General features: G+C 44.7%; 1 protein-coding gene across 1 annotated transcript in view; it reads left to right on the plus strand.

Moving 5' to 3' along the window:
* The window catches only part of LOC101934222 (tesmin-like), a 33,063-nt gene extending 16,963 nt beyond the window's left edge, over positions 1-16,100 (plus strand). Inside the window, exons 6-12 of the mRNA XM_065594745.1 lie at positions 106-182; positions 2,286-2,377; positions 7,685-7,756; positions 8,352-8,454; positions 11,786-11,923; positions 12,730-12,905; positions 14,609-16,100. Coding sequence (XP_065450817.1) covers positions 106-182; positions 2,286-2,377; positions 7,685-7,756; positions 8,352-8,454; positions 11,786-11,923; positions 12,730-12,905; positions 14,609-14,801 — 851 coding nt within the window. The 3' untranslated portion in view covers positions 14,802-16,100. The remainder of the gene's footprint in view (positions 1-105; positions 183-2,285; positions 2,378-7,684; positions 7,757-8,351; positions 8,455-11,785; positions 11,924-12,729; positions 12,906-14,608) is intronic.
* The last annotated feature ends 638 nt before the right edge of the window (positions 16,101-16,738 follow it).

Raw genomic sequence — 16,738 nt, forward strand, 5'->3', positions numbered from 1 at the left:
TGCTCCCACAAGTTTAGGCTTTGATCCTGAAAACACTTATGCATGTGCTTAACTTTATGACCTATGAGCAATCCAATTAACTTCATATAAACTTTTTCTTATCAGATGTGCCTAACCCTATGACATCTCTGCTGGGACAATTTTTGCCAATTCCAGGTAAAGTGGATCTCAATGAACAACAGGTGAGGAAGCCTTTAAAAAAAAAAAAAAAGAAAAAAAAAAAGTAAATATACTGTCATTTCTTCTCTTAAGGCTTCTCATTCATTCATAAAATGGGATATTCATTCGACTTAGGGAAGTAACCAACACATTGTAAATTCTGTAAAGACCCTATAAATCAGAATTTCTAGCTGTTATGTACATGTTACTGTATAACGCTTGGCTAGGTCTGCATCCAGTGTACAATAAGATATATTGAGGCCTGTGATTTCAATATCATTTTTGGAAGAATGAAGGTGAACCCAGTGTTAAGAACATACCTTTCAGCAAGAATGTAATTATTACAGTATCAAGATCTTGAATTTGGTATTCATATATGAGCTGTTATGATTGGAAACTGTTTCAGGTGTTGTCTACATAGTGCCACAATCTGGACTATCGGTGTGTGATTTGTAGAGCTTTTTGAAGTGTTCCACTCGACCCTTCTAGCTTTCATGATCTAAAAGTTCTCTACTCTGAGTTAACATAGTCCTGTCTGAAACAGGAATACATCAATATGAACTAGGTACCTTTTAGTTCATGTCAGCAGAATTTACACAGGGTAGTCACAGAGCAACAGTTTAGTGTGCTCTACAAATCACACACCTGTAGTCCAGTCTGTGACACCATACAGACAAGGCATTAGAGACTTGTTTCTGTTTGTAAATGAAATCACAACTTCCTGATTTTTGCCTGGAAAGGCGGAAAGTCTTCATCCAGAAGCTTTGAAGAGAGAACATGAGCTAAGAATAGCAGTCTGAAAATTCACACTTGTGAGGTGCCAATTACCCTTCAACTCCCATTCAAATCTGTCAGAGTTGAAGGTGGTCAGCACCTTGGGGGATTGAGCCATAATTGGAAGAAATTCCCACCATATATAAAATATGAAATGGTTTTGGAATTAAAACTCACTTTTGCCTTCTGTGTGCATGTGTGAATGTTTGTTTAAAATGTCAAATTTTGAAGTGGAGCAATCACAACCCAATGCATAATACATATGCGGGGCATTAATTTTTTCTGCCATTGTAAGCACTCTGGCAAGCATCCTCCGTTGTACTTCAGTACTTCTCCTCTACTCACCCTGGTTAGGACTTAAAATGTTCATTGTTATTATGCTTTATAAGTATTCAAGTTGTTATCCTTGTTATTTATCTATTATCACTGCGGTAGTTGTTAGAACAGTGTGATAGTTTAAATAAAACAATGGGACCGAAGCCTGATAAGAAGATAGAAAGCCCTGGATTTCTAGTCTATCAGTACAAATAGAGTTCAAACCAATAGTGACTGGAAGTTATTACGTGATGACGTGTGATTTGAATTATATTAATTTGAATGAAATGTGTCAGATGAATTTGTGGCTCAGGCGAATTCCTAGTGGATAAGTGTCTATATAAAAAGGGGAGAGGAGAGAAACCCCAAGCACTGAATGGAGTAAGGTGCCGGAAGTGTTCTCTTATCCATAAAGATAGTGACTGCAGGTCAGGGGTGAGACACACTGGAAATGTGGTGTAAAGAAATTTGCAGTTTTGTTTTCCATATCTTTCTGTATCCTCTATTTCTACATTCCTTCCCGTCCTCTTCTTCCCAACAGTTCCCTGTTTTCTCCTTCCATCTGTATAACCTCCCAACATAGCCCCAGCCTTTCTTTTCCTGATCCTCTCCAAAAAAGGTCCTAACCGTTGTTACTCTTTTTAAATTTCAAATGCTCTGGGGCCAGTCAAAGGGTTTATTACATTTAAACTCAATGGAAAACATCAGTGGCCAGTGGCTACTGACTGCTGGAATTAAAAAGAGATTGGACCCAGACTAGACAGCAGCATGAAAATACTGTGCCAGTGCTGAACAGCATAAATGAAACTTACTGCTAGTTCTCTGTAATAATGAGGACAAGGGTCCTGGCATATCGAACCTTTCTAAAGAATGTGACTACATATTTTCCCAAGATCTGTGCCTCCATTAGTTTTATTAATAACTTTTGCGTGATTAAACCAGTCCACTGTTCTCTGTCTCATTCTCATAGTCACAGACATGATTTGTCTTTATTAAAAATTATCAAAAACAGATTTTTTGCTTATTATTTTGAACAGCTTGAGAACGGATCCTTACAATCAGTAGCTAGCAGTGCCACATTCCAATCAGAAGTAAATCTTCAAGGGCCAAGAAAAATGACTTTAGTTGGGTAAGAAACACAAAACCTTTAATTTTCTACTAATTTCAGTGTCAAGTTATTTTGTTTCAGAGTGGTAGCCGTGTAAGTCTGTATCAGCAAAAAGAACGAGGAGTACTTGTGGCACCTTAGAGACTAACAAATTTATTTGGGCATAAGCTTTCGTGGGCTGAAACCCACGTAATCGGATGTATGCAGTGGAAAATACTGTAGGAAGATATATATACACAGAGAACCATTGTAATATTTCTTGTCGTTTTGGAGAGTTAACTTCAAGCACTGATATTGTTGTTCTTAATATGTCTTTTCCCCTCTCTTCTTCAGCAAAACTGAAACTAACAGGAAAGTGAAGCTTTGCACTGGGGAAGGAGGAGTGCTCCAACCTTTAAAGGGACAGGCATCACATTTCCCCACCCTACTTTAAAAAACTTCCCTAATCTATGTACATTATCATTTATGTGGCTAACAGGAAACACCTTAAAGACTTAACAGTGAGCTTCATTGACATGTTGCTCATCCGTCCAACTTCTTTTTCAAAACTTTGGAGTGTCTGCCCAGTGTTTCTTGATTTCAAGGTGCTTTTGTTATCACCTTGATCTTAATCCAATTCACCTTGAGCTTCTCAATTCAAGATCTGCCTGAGAATGGTGGATACTTTCCTTCAATCACATACAAGGGTAAAACAACTGATTGTCCATGAATGTGAACTTTCACCTGGAGTATCCCTTTGGGGACTAACTTATCTCCAGTATAAGTCTTCAAAACCATGAGGTGTCTTCCAGAGCAGTGGTTCTCAGCCTTTTTCTTTCATGCTATAAAATCTCCATGGCTCACCTGTGCCACAACAGTTGTTTTTCTGCATATCCAGTAGATTGAAAGCTACGTCCGGCATTAGGGCGTAGCAAGCAGGGCAATTGCGCGGGGCCCCACACCACAGGGGGCCCTGCAAAGCTAAATTACTCGGGTTTCGGCTTCAGTCCAGGCAGTGGGGCTCAGGCTTCAGCTTCAGCCGCAGACCCGAGCGAGTCTAATGCCAGCCCTGCTCTCTGTTTTCTTTTGGCAGATCCCCTGAAACCTGCTTATGACCCCCCAAGGGGCCCCGGACCTCTGGTTGAGAACCACTGTTCCAGAGGAACTTGTGACAACATCTGGTGATAGGTAGATGCAGAACTCAGTGAGATGGCAGCTCCAGTATCAAGCTGCATTCTTGTAGGAACTCCCTCGATCAAGAATGTGACCAAGATAGCATCTCTTACTCCAGCTTCTGATAGCAGACGTAGTGCTAGGTCTTGATCAGTGTCTCTAGAAATCTTGTCTTTTTCCATATGATGAATTCCCAACTTCCATCCTTTCTTAGGTTCAGTCTCCAGAGGTGTCTTCTTAGATGTATGGCTACTCTGTGTTGCTGGTAATTGAACTGTGTGACAGGTCACAGCAATGTGTCCTTTCTTTTTGCACTTCCTGAAGATAAGCTGGCATGCCCAGCATTCCTTCTCAGCACATGTGGTTTATGCATAACAGCCACACAGAAGTTCCTTAGGTTCCCGTGGTCCTCTGTCTCGCCAATGCAGGAGGGGAACTTCTTGATTCACATTAAATTTCAGCAAATCCTTCTCTGCAGTCTCCATGACAATTGCTATCTCAACAGCCTTCTTGAATGTGTAAGGGCTAATACAGTCAGTAACTTTTTCCAGTTCTGGTCATTGCATAATCCAGAGACAAATTGGTCATGTAGGGCATCATTTAATGTTTGTTGGAACTGACTGTGTTCTGACAACATCCTGAGAGCAGCAACAAATTGTGCTTCCGAATCTCCACTTCCCTGATGTCACTGATGGAACCAATATTATTCTGCTTCATCAGCGGGGTAGGAAAAAATGTTCCTGCATTGTTGCAGAAATTGTGGCAGATGTAGCAGTTCAGGGCACAGCTGGAGACAGTAGGTCACACAGGTGTCCATATGCTTTTGAACCCATCATTGTCAGCAAGATTGAAATTCTTTGCATGTCTGAAATGGAGTTGCAAGCAAGAAATTGCTCAAAACATTCAAGGTACACTACCCATGATTTCTGGTTTTCATCGAACTCCCCAACATTGCCCACAAGAGTTGCCATTTCTCTGCTCTCCTGTTGGACTTCACATTTCCTGAAGGTCTTCTTTCATAGAATCATAGAATATCAGGGTTGGAAGGGACCTCAAGAGGTCATCTAGTCCAACCCCCTGCTCAAAGCAGAACCACAGTGAAACTTTTTTTTCCATTTTACTGTACATGAGCTGCACTTAATCTGCCTCTTCTGGCTGTGTCTACACTGCAGAATGCAGAATTCTTCCTGTGGTTGCACTTGGGCTCCCTCTCTGCTTGCTTCTTCCTCATTGCTTTGTTTGCACAACTCCAGCAGTAACTGCAGAACCCTTTATCCTTCAATTTTATTTGCCTGCTTCTCCCTCTCTAGCTAGCTGGCTCTCACAGTCCCAGCAGCAAAAAGCAGCAGTTTGTCACTTTGTGCCTCTGAGTCTAGATCAGGGGTCTCAAACTCAAATGACTATGAGGGCCGCATTACTGACACCTCCCCCACGCCGCCTTCGACCCCGCCCCCACTCCACCCCTTCTTTGAGGCCCCGCCCCTGCCCCACCTCTTCCCACCCCTTCCCTTCCCCCATTCCAACCCCTTCCTCGAAATCCCCACCCCAACTCTGCCCCCTCCCTGCCCCCAGGGGGTACAGGAGGGGTGTGGGGTGTGGCAGGGGCTCAGGGCAGGGAGTTGGGGTGTGGGGTGCAGCAGGGGGCTCAGGGCAGGGGGTTGGGGTGCAGGAGGGGTGCAGGGTGCGGCAGGGGGTTCAGGGCAGGGGGTCAGGGTTCAGGAGAGGTGTGGGGTACAGCAGGGGGTCGGGGTGCAGCAGGGGGTCCAGGGCAGGGGGTCGAGGTGCAGGGTGCGGCAGGGGGTCAGGGTGCGAGGTACGGCAGGGGGTTGGAGTGCAGGAGGGGTGCGGCAGGGGATTCAGGGCAGGGGGTCGGGGTGCAGGATGCGGAAGGGGGCTCAGGGCAGGGGGCTGGGGTGCAAGAGGGGTGCGGAGTGTAAGAGGGGTTTGGGGCAGGGGGCTCAGGGCAGGGGGGTTGGCTGCAGGACTGGTTCAGGGGGCGGGCTGTGGCCTGGCACGCACTGGGAACAGGGTAGGCTCCCTGTCTGCCCTGCCACCGTGCTGCTCCGGGAAGCGGCCAGAACCTGGGGGAGGAGGGGCACAAGGGTCTGTGTGTTGCTGTTGCTTCAGGCACCGCCCCCAGCAGCTCCCATTGGCCGGGAACGGGGAACTGCGGCCAGTGGGAGCTGCTAGGGGCGCTGCAAGAAGCAAGAGCAACACACAGACCCATGTGCCCCACCTTCCCCACGTTCTGGCCACTTCCCGGAGTGGCGCGGGGGCAGGGCCGGCAGGCCGGGAGCCTACCCTGCCCTGGTGTGCGTCGGGCTGGAGCCGCTCTAGGTAAACCCTGGAGGAGGGTGGGGGGGCCGCGAGGAGCTCACGGGCTGCAGAAAATAACCCCGCGGGCTGCGTGTCTGAGACTCCTGGTCTAGATGAACTTTTTTCTTTTTGATGATCATGATGATGATGATTGTCTTCTTCGGGCAAAGGGAGCACTAGATACTCATGGGATAAAAATTCCTCATCACTAATATATTCTATCTGAACCCAGCACAGAAGGAGATAGACACAGAGGGAGCTGATAAAAGCACAGGTGACTGCTGTGATGGTAGGTTTATTGTTCAGCAGGAATACTGAAACTAACACAAAAGTGAGGCTTTGCACTGGGGCAGGGGGGTATGCTCAAACATTTAAAGGGACAGGACACCACAGTTGCAACCTGCAAATAGTGGCTTCCTCTGTGCTGCTCTATTTAGAGCACTTAATTTCAATCACTGTCATACTCTCCAGTGGTGTATTGGTCCCATTGATTCCCAACATTCTGTTTGCTTTTTTGACTGCTGCTGCACATTGAGCGGATGTTTTCAGAGAACTATCCACAATGACTCCAAGATCCCTTTCTTGAGTGGTAACAGCTAATTTAGAACTTATCATTTTGCATGTATAGTTGGGCTTATGTTTTCTGGGGTTACTTTGCATTCATCAACATTGGATTTCATCTGCCATTTTGATGCCCAGTCATCCAGTTTTATGATATCCCTTTGTGACTCTTCGCAGTCTGCTTTGGACTTAAGTATCTTGAGTAATTTTGTATCATCTGCAAAATTTGCCACCTCACTGTATACCACTTTTTCCAGATCATTTATGAATATGTTGAACAACACTGGATCCAGTACAGATCCCTTGGTGACCACTATTTACCTTTCTCCATTCTTAAAACTGACCATTAATTCCTACCCTTTGTTTCCTGTCTTTTAACCAGTTACTGATCCATGAGAGGACCTTCCCTCTTATCCCATAATGGCTTACTTTACTTAAGAGCCTTTGGTGAGGGACCTTGTTAAAGGCTTTCTGAAAGTCCAAGTATGCTATATTCACTGGAACACCCTTGTTCATATATTTGTTGATCCCCTCAAATAATTCTAATAGGTGAGGCATGATTTCCCTTTACAAAAGCCATGAAACAAACCTTGTTTTAGTTTGGGATTTTTTGGATAAGTACATGTATCTTCTCCCTTCTGCACTCCAAACTCTTTGCAAAACTCTCTGTAGTGCTGCAGATTTATCCCATACTCTAACTCTTCAGTAAAACCCCAGCTGAGAACTTCAATAAAAACCAGATTCTCCTCTCTCCCCATCACCTTTCCGTAGTCCCAGTCACATTTGGGGTTCTTTCCTTTCTTTCAGCTCTGAAATATTTCAAGAATTTGACATTCCTTTATTTCATGCTAGATTAAAAAAAATTGAGAAAACCTATATAATATGCTTTAAAAAAAAATCTGTGTTTATCTGACATCTCCTAACCCATCCCATAGGCCTGCTGTGTGTTCCAGCAGACTCCATAGTTGATGTGATGTTACAAGCATAGTGCATGCTAGGCATCACTTGGAGTCAGTGATTTGGACTTTGGGGACCTGAAAGAATAAAATATGTCAGTTTTAAAAGTTAATTTATATGCTGATGACTCGAAATCTAACTATGGAGAATTCACCATATAATTCTATAGCTAATGAATCTTTCTTAATTATGCTGTATTTGAAAATCATCTTTAAATAATATTGATACCTGATGCTAAAAAGTCAGTATTTGTGGTTTAGGGGAAAATAATCATAATTAATTTTCATAAGTTTTTACATTAAAATATCATCTAATATCTTTTTTCTTTTTTAATCTTTATAGATTGCCTCTTAGTTCATGGGATACAAAGTCTAAAAAACCGTGTAACTGTACCAAATCTCAGTGTTTGAAATTGTAAGTAACTAACCAACTAGCATTTATTATGAAATATGAGCTAAGTTTATTTTGGAAAAGGCAAAGCTTAGAAAACACGAAATAGAATACATGCATGTTCCAAAATACACAACTAGTATGTTGGGTTAAAACCAGAGAGGGTCAGATCCTTAGTGGGTGTAAATTAGTGTAAGCCCATTGTGGTCATTGTAGCTAGGCCTGTTTACACCGCCTGTGGATCTAGCCCAGAGGTGTACATGACTACATGTGGTCCAGAGTTTTGAAGAATAAAACTTGAAACTAAATAATATTGATTATAATATGTGGCAAAAACATTATGAAGTTGTATCAACCTCTGTATACTTGAGGCTCACTCCTCTCCATGTGTGTATATATAAATATATATATAGGGAGAGATACAGATGCTGATACAATTTCATGATGTCATTATGTTTTTGGCATAGATTATAAAATGTGTGAGAGAGAAGTAAGCATCAGATATAGTGTGTGTGTGAGACGTATATGTTTCTTGTTTGGTTACCAGAAATTCTTTCTTGAAACAGGAGAATGATGAAAAATAGTTAATTTTTATATATATTTGCTTTGTTAATCACAGGTATTGCGATTGCTTTGTCAATGGTGATTTTTGCAACAACTGCAACTGTAATAATTGTTACAACAATCCACTTCATGAAACTGAGCGGTTTAAAGCTATTAAGGTAATAAAAGTACAATATTTATGTAGTTCAGACAGTAAAAAATATACAAGTGTTTTTGTTTGGTTTTGGTTTGGTTTCAAAAAGAGTGAAAAATAGAGGGCTAATTGCTATGCAAGAAGCAATATAGTATATCTGTCTCAGCTGTTACTACGGAATTATATTATCTAGCTAATTTTTGTAAAATTTGTAACATAAAAAAAAATCTATTCTCCAAAGGTAGGTGCTTTGTAATAACTCTGTATTACTGGGTCTGTGCTCCTAGAGTGCAACTGTTAAGAATTCCTCAATATGGTTCTAAGCACTGTGAATAGTGGTAGTAGCTGATGCTGATCTAATCAGATGAGAGTTTTGTCACATCTGATCACACAAAGCCATGACACTTCATTGCATCATACCCTTGGACTTCTTTCTGTGTAAGCCTGGCTCTTTGGATGGTAAAGCTGGAGAGGTTTGGACTCTCCAAGCAGGTGCCTGAAGTCCTCCTTGCTACTTCAGATTGCATCCTGGAGAGTACATTTGGTTGCTGTTTCAGTTTTGTGTATCACCATGCTGAAGGCAGACCAGTTTCTCTGCTGTCCCTTTTCCTCAGATTCATGAGGGGCTTGTTACATTTAAAGCCTGCCCTTTAGAAGTCCTTGGTGTCATGAAATCTTAAGGCCTGATTGAAAACCCATTGAAGTCAATTGAAAGACTCCCATTGTCTTCAACAAAAGGGCTTTAGATCAGGCCCTTAGTATGATATTTATAAATCTGATGAAACCTCCTCAGATAAATACCAGTGACTTCAAGTTTCTTACATGGAATGTTATGTTTCTGGTGAAAGTGGCTTCAGTTTGCACAGTGAGTGAGCTTTAGCATTTCGTGATTGAACCATATTATATTAAGATTATTTAAGAATAATGTGTTGTGTACCAGACTGATCCTAAGTGAGCCGGGGAGAGTAGGAGTCACTAGAGTTTACCATAAGAGGGAGAGCACATGGTACCATTGGTGGAGCCCTGTCAGCTCAGAATTTTGAGTTATAGGAATTCCCACTTACCTTACACTAGATATCCAGACTCAGAGGTGTGGGTCTATTGCACATACCTCAGAGAATAAGAATTACAGGTAAGTATTTTTTCTTTCATAAGCACAGTTGATCTTGTATTTTACATAAAGACAATTTCTGTGCAGGGCCGGCTCTAGGCTTTTTGCCACCCCAAGCAAAAAACATTTTGGCTGCCCCCCTCCCCCCCAACCCTGGGTTCCCCCCCCCCGTTCCCTCCCCCATACCCTGCCGCCCCAGCCCCAGGGTCTCTCTTCTCCCCCCACCGGCACCCCCTGCTGCCCCAGCCCTGGGCTCCCCCCCCGAAACGTGACCTCCTCGTTCACCACAGCAATCCCCATTTACACTTGCAGTGGGGATCAAACCATTTCTCCTATTTTTATTTCACTTTAGTATAAATCTCACCCCCCCCCCGTCCCCCGCAACCCAATCTTTAGTGCTCCAAATGCACATGGAAGGCATAGGGACTAACCCTCAAACCTTGTACCCGGAAAGGGGTGGGTCTCTAGTAAAGAGGGTTCAGGCAGAGGAGCAGGTGTGGGAGTGCTTGGGGGCTGTACAGTGGCAGAGAAGCAGGGTGTGATGCACTCGCGGATGAGGGTGAAGGAGGAGAGAAGGTATCAGGAGGGTTGCGGGAGAAGAGGTGCAGGGGAAGGGCGAGGGTACAAGGGGAGAGATGCGGGTTGAAGGGAGGGTACAAGGGGAAGGGGTGCAGCGAAGGAATGACGGGGGGAGGTACAAATGGACGGGCTGCGAGCGGGATGGGGGGGTGCAAGGGCTGAGAGGGCCAGGCGCTGACAGCTGCTTCCCCAGCCCTGTGCAGGCAGAGCCGAGAGGACAGACACTGACCCCCAAGTGCCCAAGACGCAGGGGTCCCCTGGTGGGGCAGTATCCACTGCCCCACTCGGAACTGGGCTCTGCCTCTCCCCGCCCAGGGCAGGCAGCACGGGGCTGAGGCGGGGGAGGTGCACGGCAGGCTGGGTCTGGGGGCAGGAGGGGGCGGCGGCCAGGGCCGGTGCAAGGAAGTTTCGCGCCCTAGGCGAAACTTCCACCTTGCGCCACCCCCCCCAGCCCTGCAGCAGCTCCCCGCTCCGCCCTGAGGCGCCCCCACCCGCAGCAGCTCTCCCGCCGGGGAGCTGTGCGGCAGCTCCCCATCCCAGCTCACCTCTGCTCTAATTCTCCTCCCCTCCCAGGCTTGTGGTGCCAAACAGCTGTTTGGTGCCGCAAGCCTGGGAGGCGGGAGAAGTGGATCAGCGACAGTGTGCTCGGGGAGGGGACGTAGCAGAGGTGAGCTGGGGTTGGGAGCCCTGTGGCAGCTCCCCCCCCACCCTGAGGCACCCCTGCGGCAGCTCCCCACCCCCCCGGGCCTGGGGAACTGTGCGGCAGCTCCCCACCCCTGCTCACCTCTGCTCCGCCTCCTCCCCGAGCACGCCGCCCCCGCTGTAATTCTCCTCCCCTCCCAGGCTTGCGGTGCCAAACAGCTGATTGGCATTGCAAGCCTGGGAGGCGGGAAAAGTGGAGCGGCAACCGCGTGCTCGGGGAGGGGACGTAGGAACGCTGTTTTAAAAAAAAAATTGGGGGCACCGCTTTTTGGCGCCCACAAATCTCGGCGCCCTAGGCAACTGCCTAGTTTGCCTTAATAGTAGCACCGGCCCTGGCGGCGGCAGTTCCCTGGCAGCTCGGGCTACCCAGCCACTTGCCCTGTCAGCGCGCGAGCCGGGATCCGCGTGCTCTGCACAGCCCACTCGGGCGGGGAAACGCCATGCCGCCCTGGGGAGACTAGAGCAGAGCAGCAGCGGCAGCAGGACCCCACCCCCTCCTTGCATCCCGGGCCCCACTTCCCTCCCTCCCCGGCTCCTCACACAGAGGCTGGACTGCAGTTCAGGCTGCCTTGCCGCTGGAGAACCAGAGCATCATCCCCTCTCGCCGCTGCAGCCTGGGCTCAGCTCGGGGATGATGCTCTGGCTCTCCAGCGGCAGGGCAGCCTGAACTGCAGTCCAGCCTGTGCAACTCAGGCTGCCACGAGCGCCATCTAGCGACTGAAGCCAGAACTGCAGTATCAGTTCCAGCTTAGCCTGAAAGCCTCAGCTGACAGGGAACATCTTGGTTCAGGGCCGGCTCCCGGCTTTTTGCGCTGGAAGCCAAAAAAAAAAAAAAAAAAAAAGGGGGGGGGGCTGCAGTGCCGCCCCTTGGAAAGGGCTGCCCCAAGCACATGCTTGGAGCGCTGGTGCCTAGAGCCGGCCCTGTTTCTGTGTATGTCTCACATGCCAATGCTTTTTGTTCTAGGCTTGTCTTGATAGAAACCCAGAAGCTTTCCTACCAAAGATTGGGAAAGGGAAACTGGGGGATATTAAACCTCGCCACAACAAAGGATGTAATTGCAAGCGCTCAGGGTGCCTTAAGAATTATTGTGAGTGCTTTGAGGTTAGTCAAGTGAACTTTCCTAGCATTAATCATGTTCTTAATAGAAATGGATATGTTCTGATCCAGCTGTTTTTGCATAAATAATATTAGACACTAAAAATAAATATTTTTCTTTTCCCCCCTCAGATTGTTCATTCTAAATCTTATTCAACTTAGGGGGACAGATTCTTTTCCCTGATCGCTGTGGCTCACCAGCTAAGAATTTCCCCATGGGGGTGGAGGAGCTCTCAGCCAGCTCCTATGCCAGCTGCACTCCTTGCTCCAGTGTAGGGGATGGGGAAAGGCTGTGTTGCGAGGAGCAAAGCACAACTTTGCTCCACTAGTTCTCAGTTGTGTGACTCCTTAAGGGGCTTGCCCCACACCTGTTCCAAAAGTATTTGAAGACAGAGGAGAGTTTCCCATTGGATTTTTGGATCAGGCCCCAAGTGCAGATTTTTCCTGTCCATGTGGAATGGTGGCCCAGTTGCTTCTGTAACATTGCCCTCCCATCTGATTCAGCAAAGTCCTCCACATGTCTAGAGTCCATGCTGGGGGAGCTGAAGGAGACTAGGCAGGCTAGAGGGAAGGAGTGGGTGGGCCATGTGCAGGGTCGGAGGCATACACATTCCAATCATTCCCCTCTGTGGCCCCACAGACAATACTTGCAAAAGCTGATCATAGCCCCTTGCTCTATTGACTTTTCTCTAGTCTCCCTCTGGGAGTCTCCAGGACTGGAACAGCCAGGGTGAGTCTGGGGTAGCATGGCTCCAATGGATAGTCTTATGTATGTTTAGTAATTTATGATTTTGGTGTTTGTTGTTTTCCAGGCAAAAATTATGTGTTCCTCTATTTGCAAATGCATTGGTTGCAAAAATTATGAAGAAAGCCCAGATCGAAAAACACTAATGAACATGCCCAACTACACGGAGATTAGAAATAATGAAGAAAACATCCTTGTTTCAACATCTACATTTGAAATGTTATCAAAATCTAGAGGAGACAGGTGAATATTTGGCATTAACAAAATCAAGTCCATCTATCTGTCCAGCTATTTTAGATTTTTCTGAAGTGCCCATCACTGGGTTATCTAAAAAATAGTGACTAATATTGACTAATGGTTTGTATAACAGATATCTGGAGATCCACACATAATTTTGGATTTATAGGATTAGAAAGATCATTTAAGACAAACCATTTAGGAATACACTATGCATAGCTTAGGGTTTATAAATATTACACCTACTTACCAAACTGCAATTACTTTTTTACTGATTGAGGGCCTGATTCTGCCCCCCCTTCTCTCCTCCCCTGTCCCACTCACTTTCAGCATCCCTTCTCCCTTCATTTGTCTTTCGATTTAGCTAATCCCCTTTTAACAAAATCGTGGCCAAAGAATTTTTTTAAAATGGCATTTACAAAATGTTTGCAGGTGATCACATTGTTCACCCTGCTTGTATGTTATACCCCTCTCCCCTCTGCCTGTTGTCTGTCTTGCCCAGATAGATTGTAAGCTATGTGGGGCAGGAACTGTCTGCTACTCTTAACAGTGCCCAGCCCAACAGGGCCCCATCCTAGGGACCATCCTAATAAACATCATAAACATGAATAAGGATCCAAAGCCCACTGAAATCTATAGGAGTCTCTCCATTGACTTCAATGGACTTTGCATCAGGCCCAGAAGCTTCTATGCAGGATGAATTTTTCACTGCATCAACCACTGCTTTTTGTTTGTTAACCGTCATATACACCGCTACCCCGATATAACGCGACCCAATATAACACGAATTCGGATATAACGCGGTAAAGTAGTGCTCCGGGGGGCGGGGCTACACACTCCGGTGGATCAAAACAAGTTCGATATAATGCAGTTTCACCTATAACGCGGGTAAGATTTTTTGGCTCCTGAGGACAGCGTTCTATCGGGGTAGAGGGGTGTGTGTGTGTGTGTGTGTGTGTATATATATATATATATATATATATATATATATATATATATATATATATATATATATATATATAATTGTATTATTAATTCTGGTTTAAAAACTGACTGGTGACTTATTTTGATTAATTTAAATAGTTTTTGTAGGCTTGCTGTTTGTGCATGTGCTTGTGAGGTTGGTTAATTAGTTAGTTAGTACTAAGTCCTGCCATTACTTGCTTGAGTCATGCTGCAGGGGGAGTGGAATGATGGTAACCATATGGTGGTTACAAGAGTCATCCTGTTGACTTGAAGCAAGATGGCTCAGTGTGCCAGGAGAGGACACTCACTGCCTTTTCCTTAAAAATTAGCAGAATATGTTTCCAGCTAATGTGTGTTGCTTCCTGCAACATATACCATGGTGCCTGACTAGGCCTCTTAAATGGTAGATCATCTTCCTTGACTGCAAAGGTGGGAATCTGACTGTTTCTTACAAAAGAGGAAAGAAATTCATTGCACCATCGTTCCCAACTTGTACTACATGTGCAGCATTTGGAACACTATCTTACATGTGATTAATTAGGAGGATTCAGAAGCAGCTTGTTGGCTTCTAGAGCTGTTACAAGTAGAGGAGTAAGATGTCCCACAAGAATATGCTATCTAGAAACAGTGACTCAGCTCTATGTATTTTCAGTTTCAGTAAGTTTAGTAGAGTGTAATTTGTCTTTCACATATTGAGTGTTTACTATTCAAATAGTTTATATTGTTGTTTTTTTCCCTGACAGGCAACCTACTACATGTATATCCTGGGAAGTGGTTGAAGCAACATGTGCTTGTCTCCTGGCACAAGCTGAAGAGGCAGAAAAAGAAACTTACTCTGTTTGTCTAGCAGAGCAAATGATCTTGGAAGAGTTTGGGAGATGCTTGTCACAGATTCTGCATTCAGAATTTAAGTCCAAAGGGCTGACAGTTGAGTAATGTACAATGTATTCTAAAACTAATGAGTGTTCACTTTATTGAGCATCACTATATTCTGAGTACTATTATTACTCAGTGGCCTGATTTTGATCTCACACTGGCTTAACTTCATTGACTTTAACTCAGTTGATTCTGAATTACAGTGATTTAAGTGAGATCAGAATCAGGACCAAAACATTTAAGAGTCACCTAGAATATTTTATTTATGTTAAAGGATTTTCCATAAAACAACATCATTGCTTTGGGCTAAATTCTGAAATCTTTACCCAAACAAAACTGCCATTGAAATCCAAATAATTTACATGGTTTTGAGAGGAGTTTACCTAAATAAGGTATTTAAGTCAATGATTTTAGGATTAGGCCCCAAAAGAGGCCTGATTTAGGATTAGGATTAGGCCCCTTTTAGTACTATGAAAGCACTTAGTAAAATCAGAAGAGTAGAGAGCTACCTTATAACTTGTAATATACATCTTTTGGTATTTTCTCCACTTTTCCAGTTTGGTGGAAAAATTAAATATTAAAACCAAGATTTTTAGATATAGCCTTCATTTTTGCAGTTGCAATTTTGCTCCCACAAATCTGGTAGTTAGATGTGAATGATTGATATTTATATGTGCAGTTCACTACAGCTGCCCAAAAACACCTGCAGAAATGGAGATTAGATGGAGGCGCAGCTGAAAACTAGGGCCTCAAAGTTTTCTCTAGACCTATCTCCACACCTGCTCTTCCAATTACAATGAGTAGAGCTGCGCTACTTTAAAAAAGATTAAACAGTCACTGTCCATTTTTGTGGGAGTTTTGTGAATATTTGTTTTTGGTACATATATACTGTACCTGTCAATATTCAGTCTACCTGCAGATAACTGTATTTTGAAGGTGTTCACATTTTTGCATCCTTACTTAGATCCACCTTTATTCTCACAATAAATATTTAATCTATTTATTTCCAAGTTTTATATGTCATCACAAATACTAATGTTCTAAAAACCCTTCCACACTGCTCTATACTGGAGTTTGATATGACAGAGCAGTGTTTTTATTTCATTTGCTTTTTCCTATTTCTCATAGTATTCTTCCACTATGTCCCTGGTCCAGCAAAGCATTTAAATATGGGCTTAAATTTAATCACCTGGGTAATCCCATCACCTTCAACAAGGACTATTCACGTGAATAAAATTAAGCAAGTTAAGTGCTTTGCTGGATGGTAGCCTAAATCTTCTTTCCAATGTTATTGTTTTTATTTAATATAACTTTGTTGTGAACCATATGTATAAAAAAGCAAATAAAGCATAAGAGATATTGTATGCTTCAGAACTTATTTTTGACAATCAGTATCTTATACTGCTTATAGGTAATTTACATGCTACAGCATTCTGTATTTTGAGCAATTTCTAGAATCAGTGTTTGAAATTAACGTCTTAATAGCTTAATTTATCACAAGGTTTGTCTACACAGCTTGATAATGCATGCTAGAGGGTTGTGAATTCTAAAGCACACCGCTTGCTGCACACTAACTGGCCCACGTAGACCCTGCTGGTCAGAGGTGAAACTAAGCCGGTACGCCCCAGTACGGCGTACCAGCAAGAGCTGGTGCGCTATACCAGGGCGGATTGGCTTCCCCTGATGGCAATTTAAAGGGCCTGGGGCTCCCAGCTGTGGCTGGAGCCCCAGGCCCTTAAATTGACGCCAGAGCCCTGTTGCCAGAGCCCTGGGGAAGAGGCGGCGAGGCTCGGGTGGCAATTTAAAGGGTCCGGGGTTCCAGCAGCCGCTACCGCCCCGGCCCTTAAAATAGCCGCCGGAGCCCCGCTGCCACCTCCCCAGGGCTCCAGCAGCAGGGCTCTGGGGATGATTTAAAGGGTTCAGGGCTCCAGTAGCCGCTACCACCCCAGGCCCTTTAAGTCCTGGGGTAGTGGCGGTGGTGCTCTGGCGGCAATTTA

The sequence above is a fragment of the Chrysemys picta genome, chromosome 4 (assembly GCF_011386835.1).
Source record: "Chrysemys picta bellii isolate R12L10 chromosome 4, ASM1138683v2, whole genome shotgun sequence".
NCBI classification, from domain to species: Eukaryota; Metazoa; Chordata; order Testudines; family Emydidae; genus Chrysemys; species Chrysemys picta.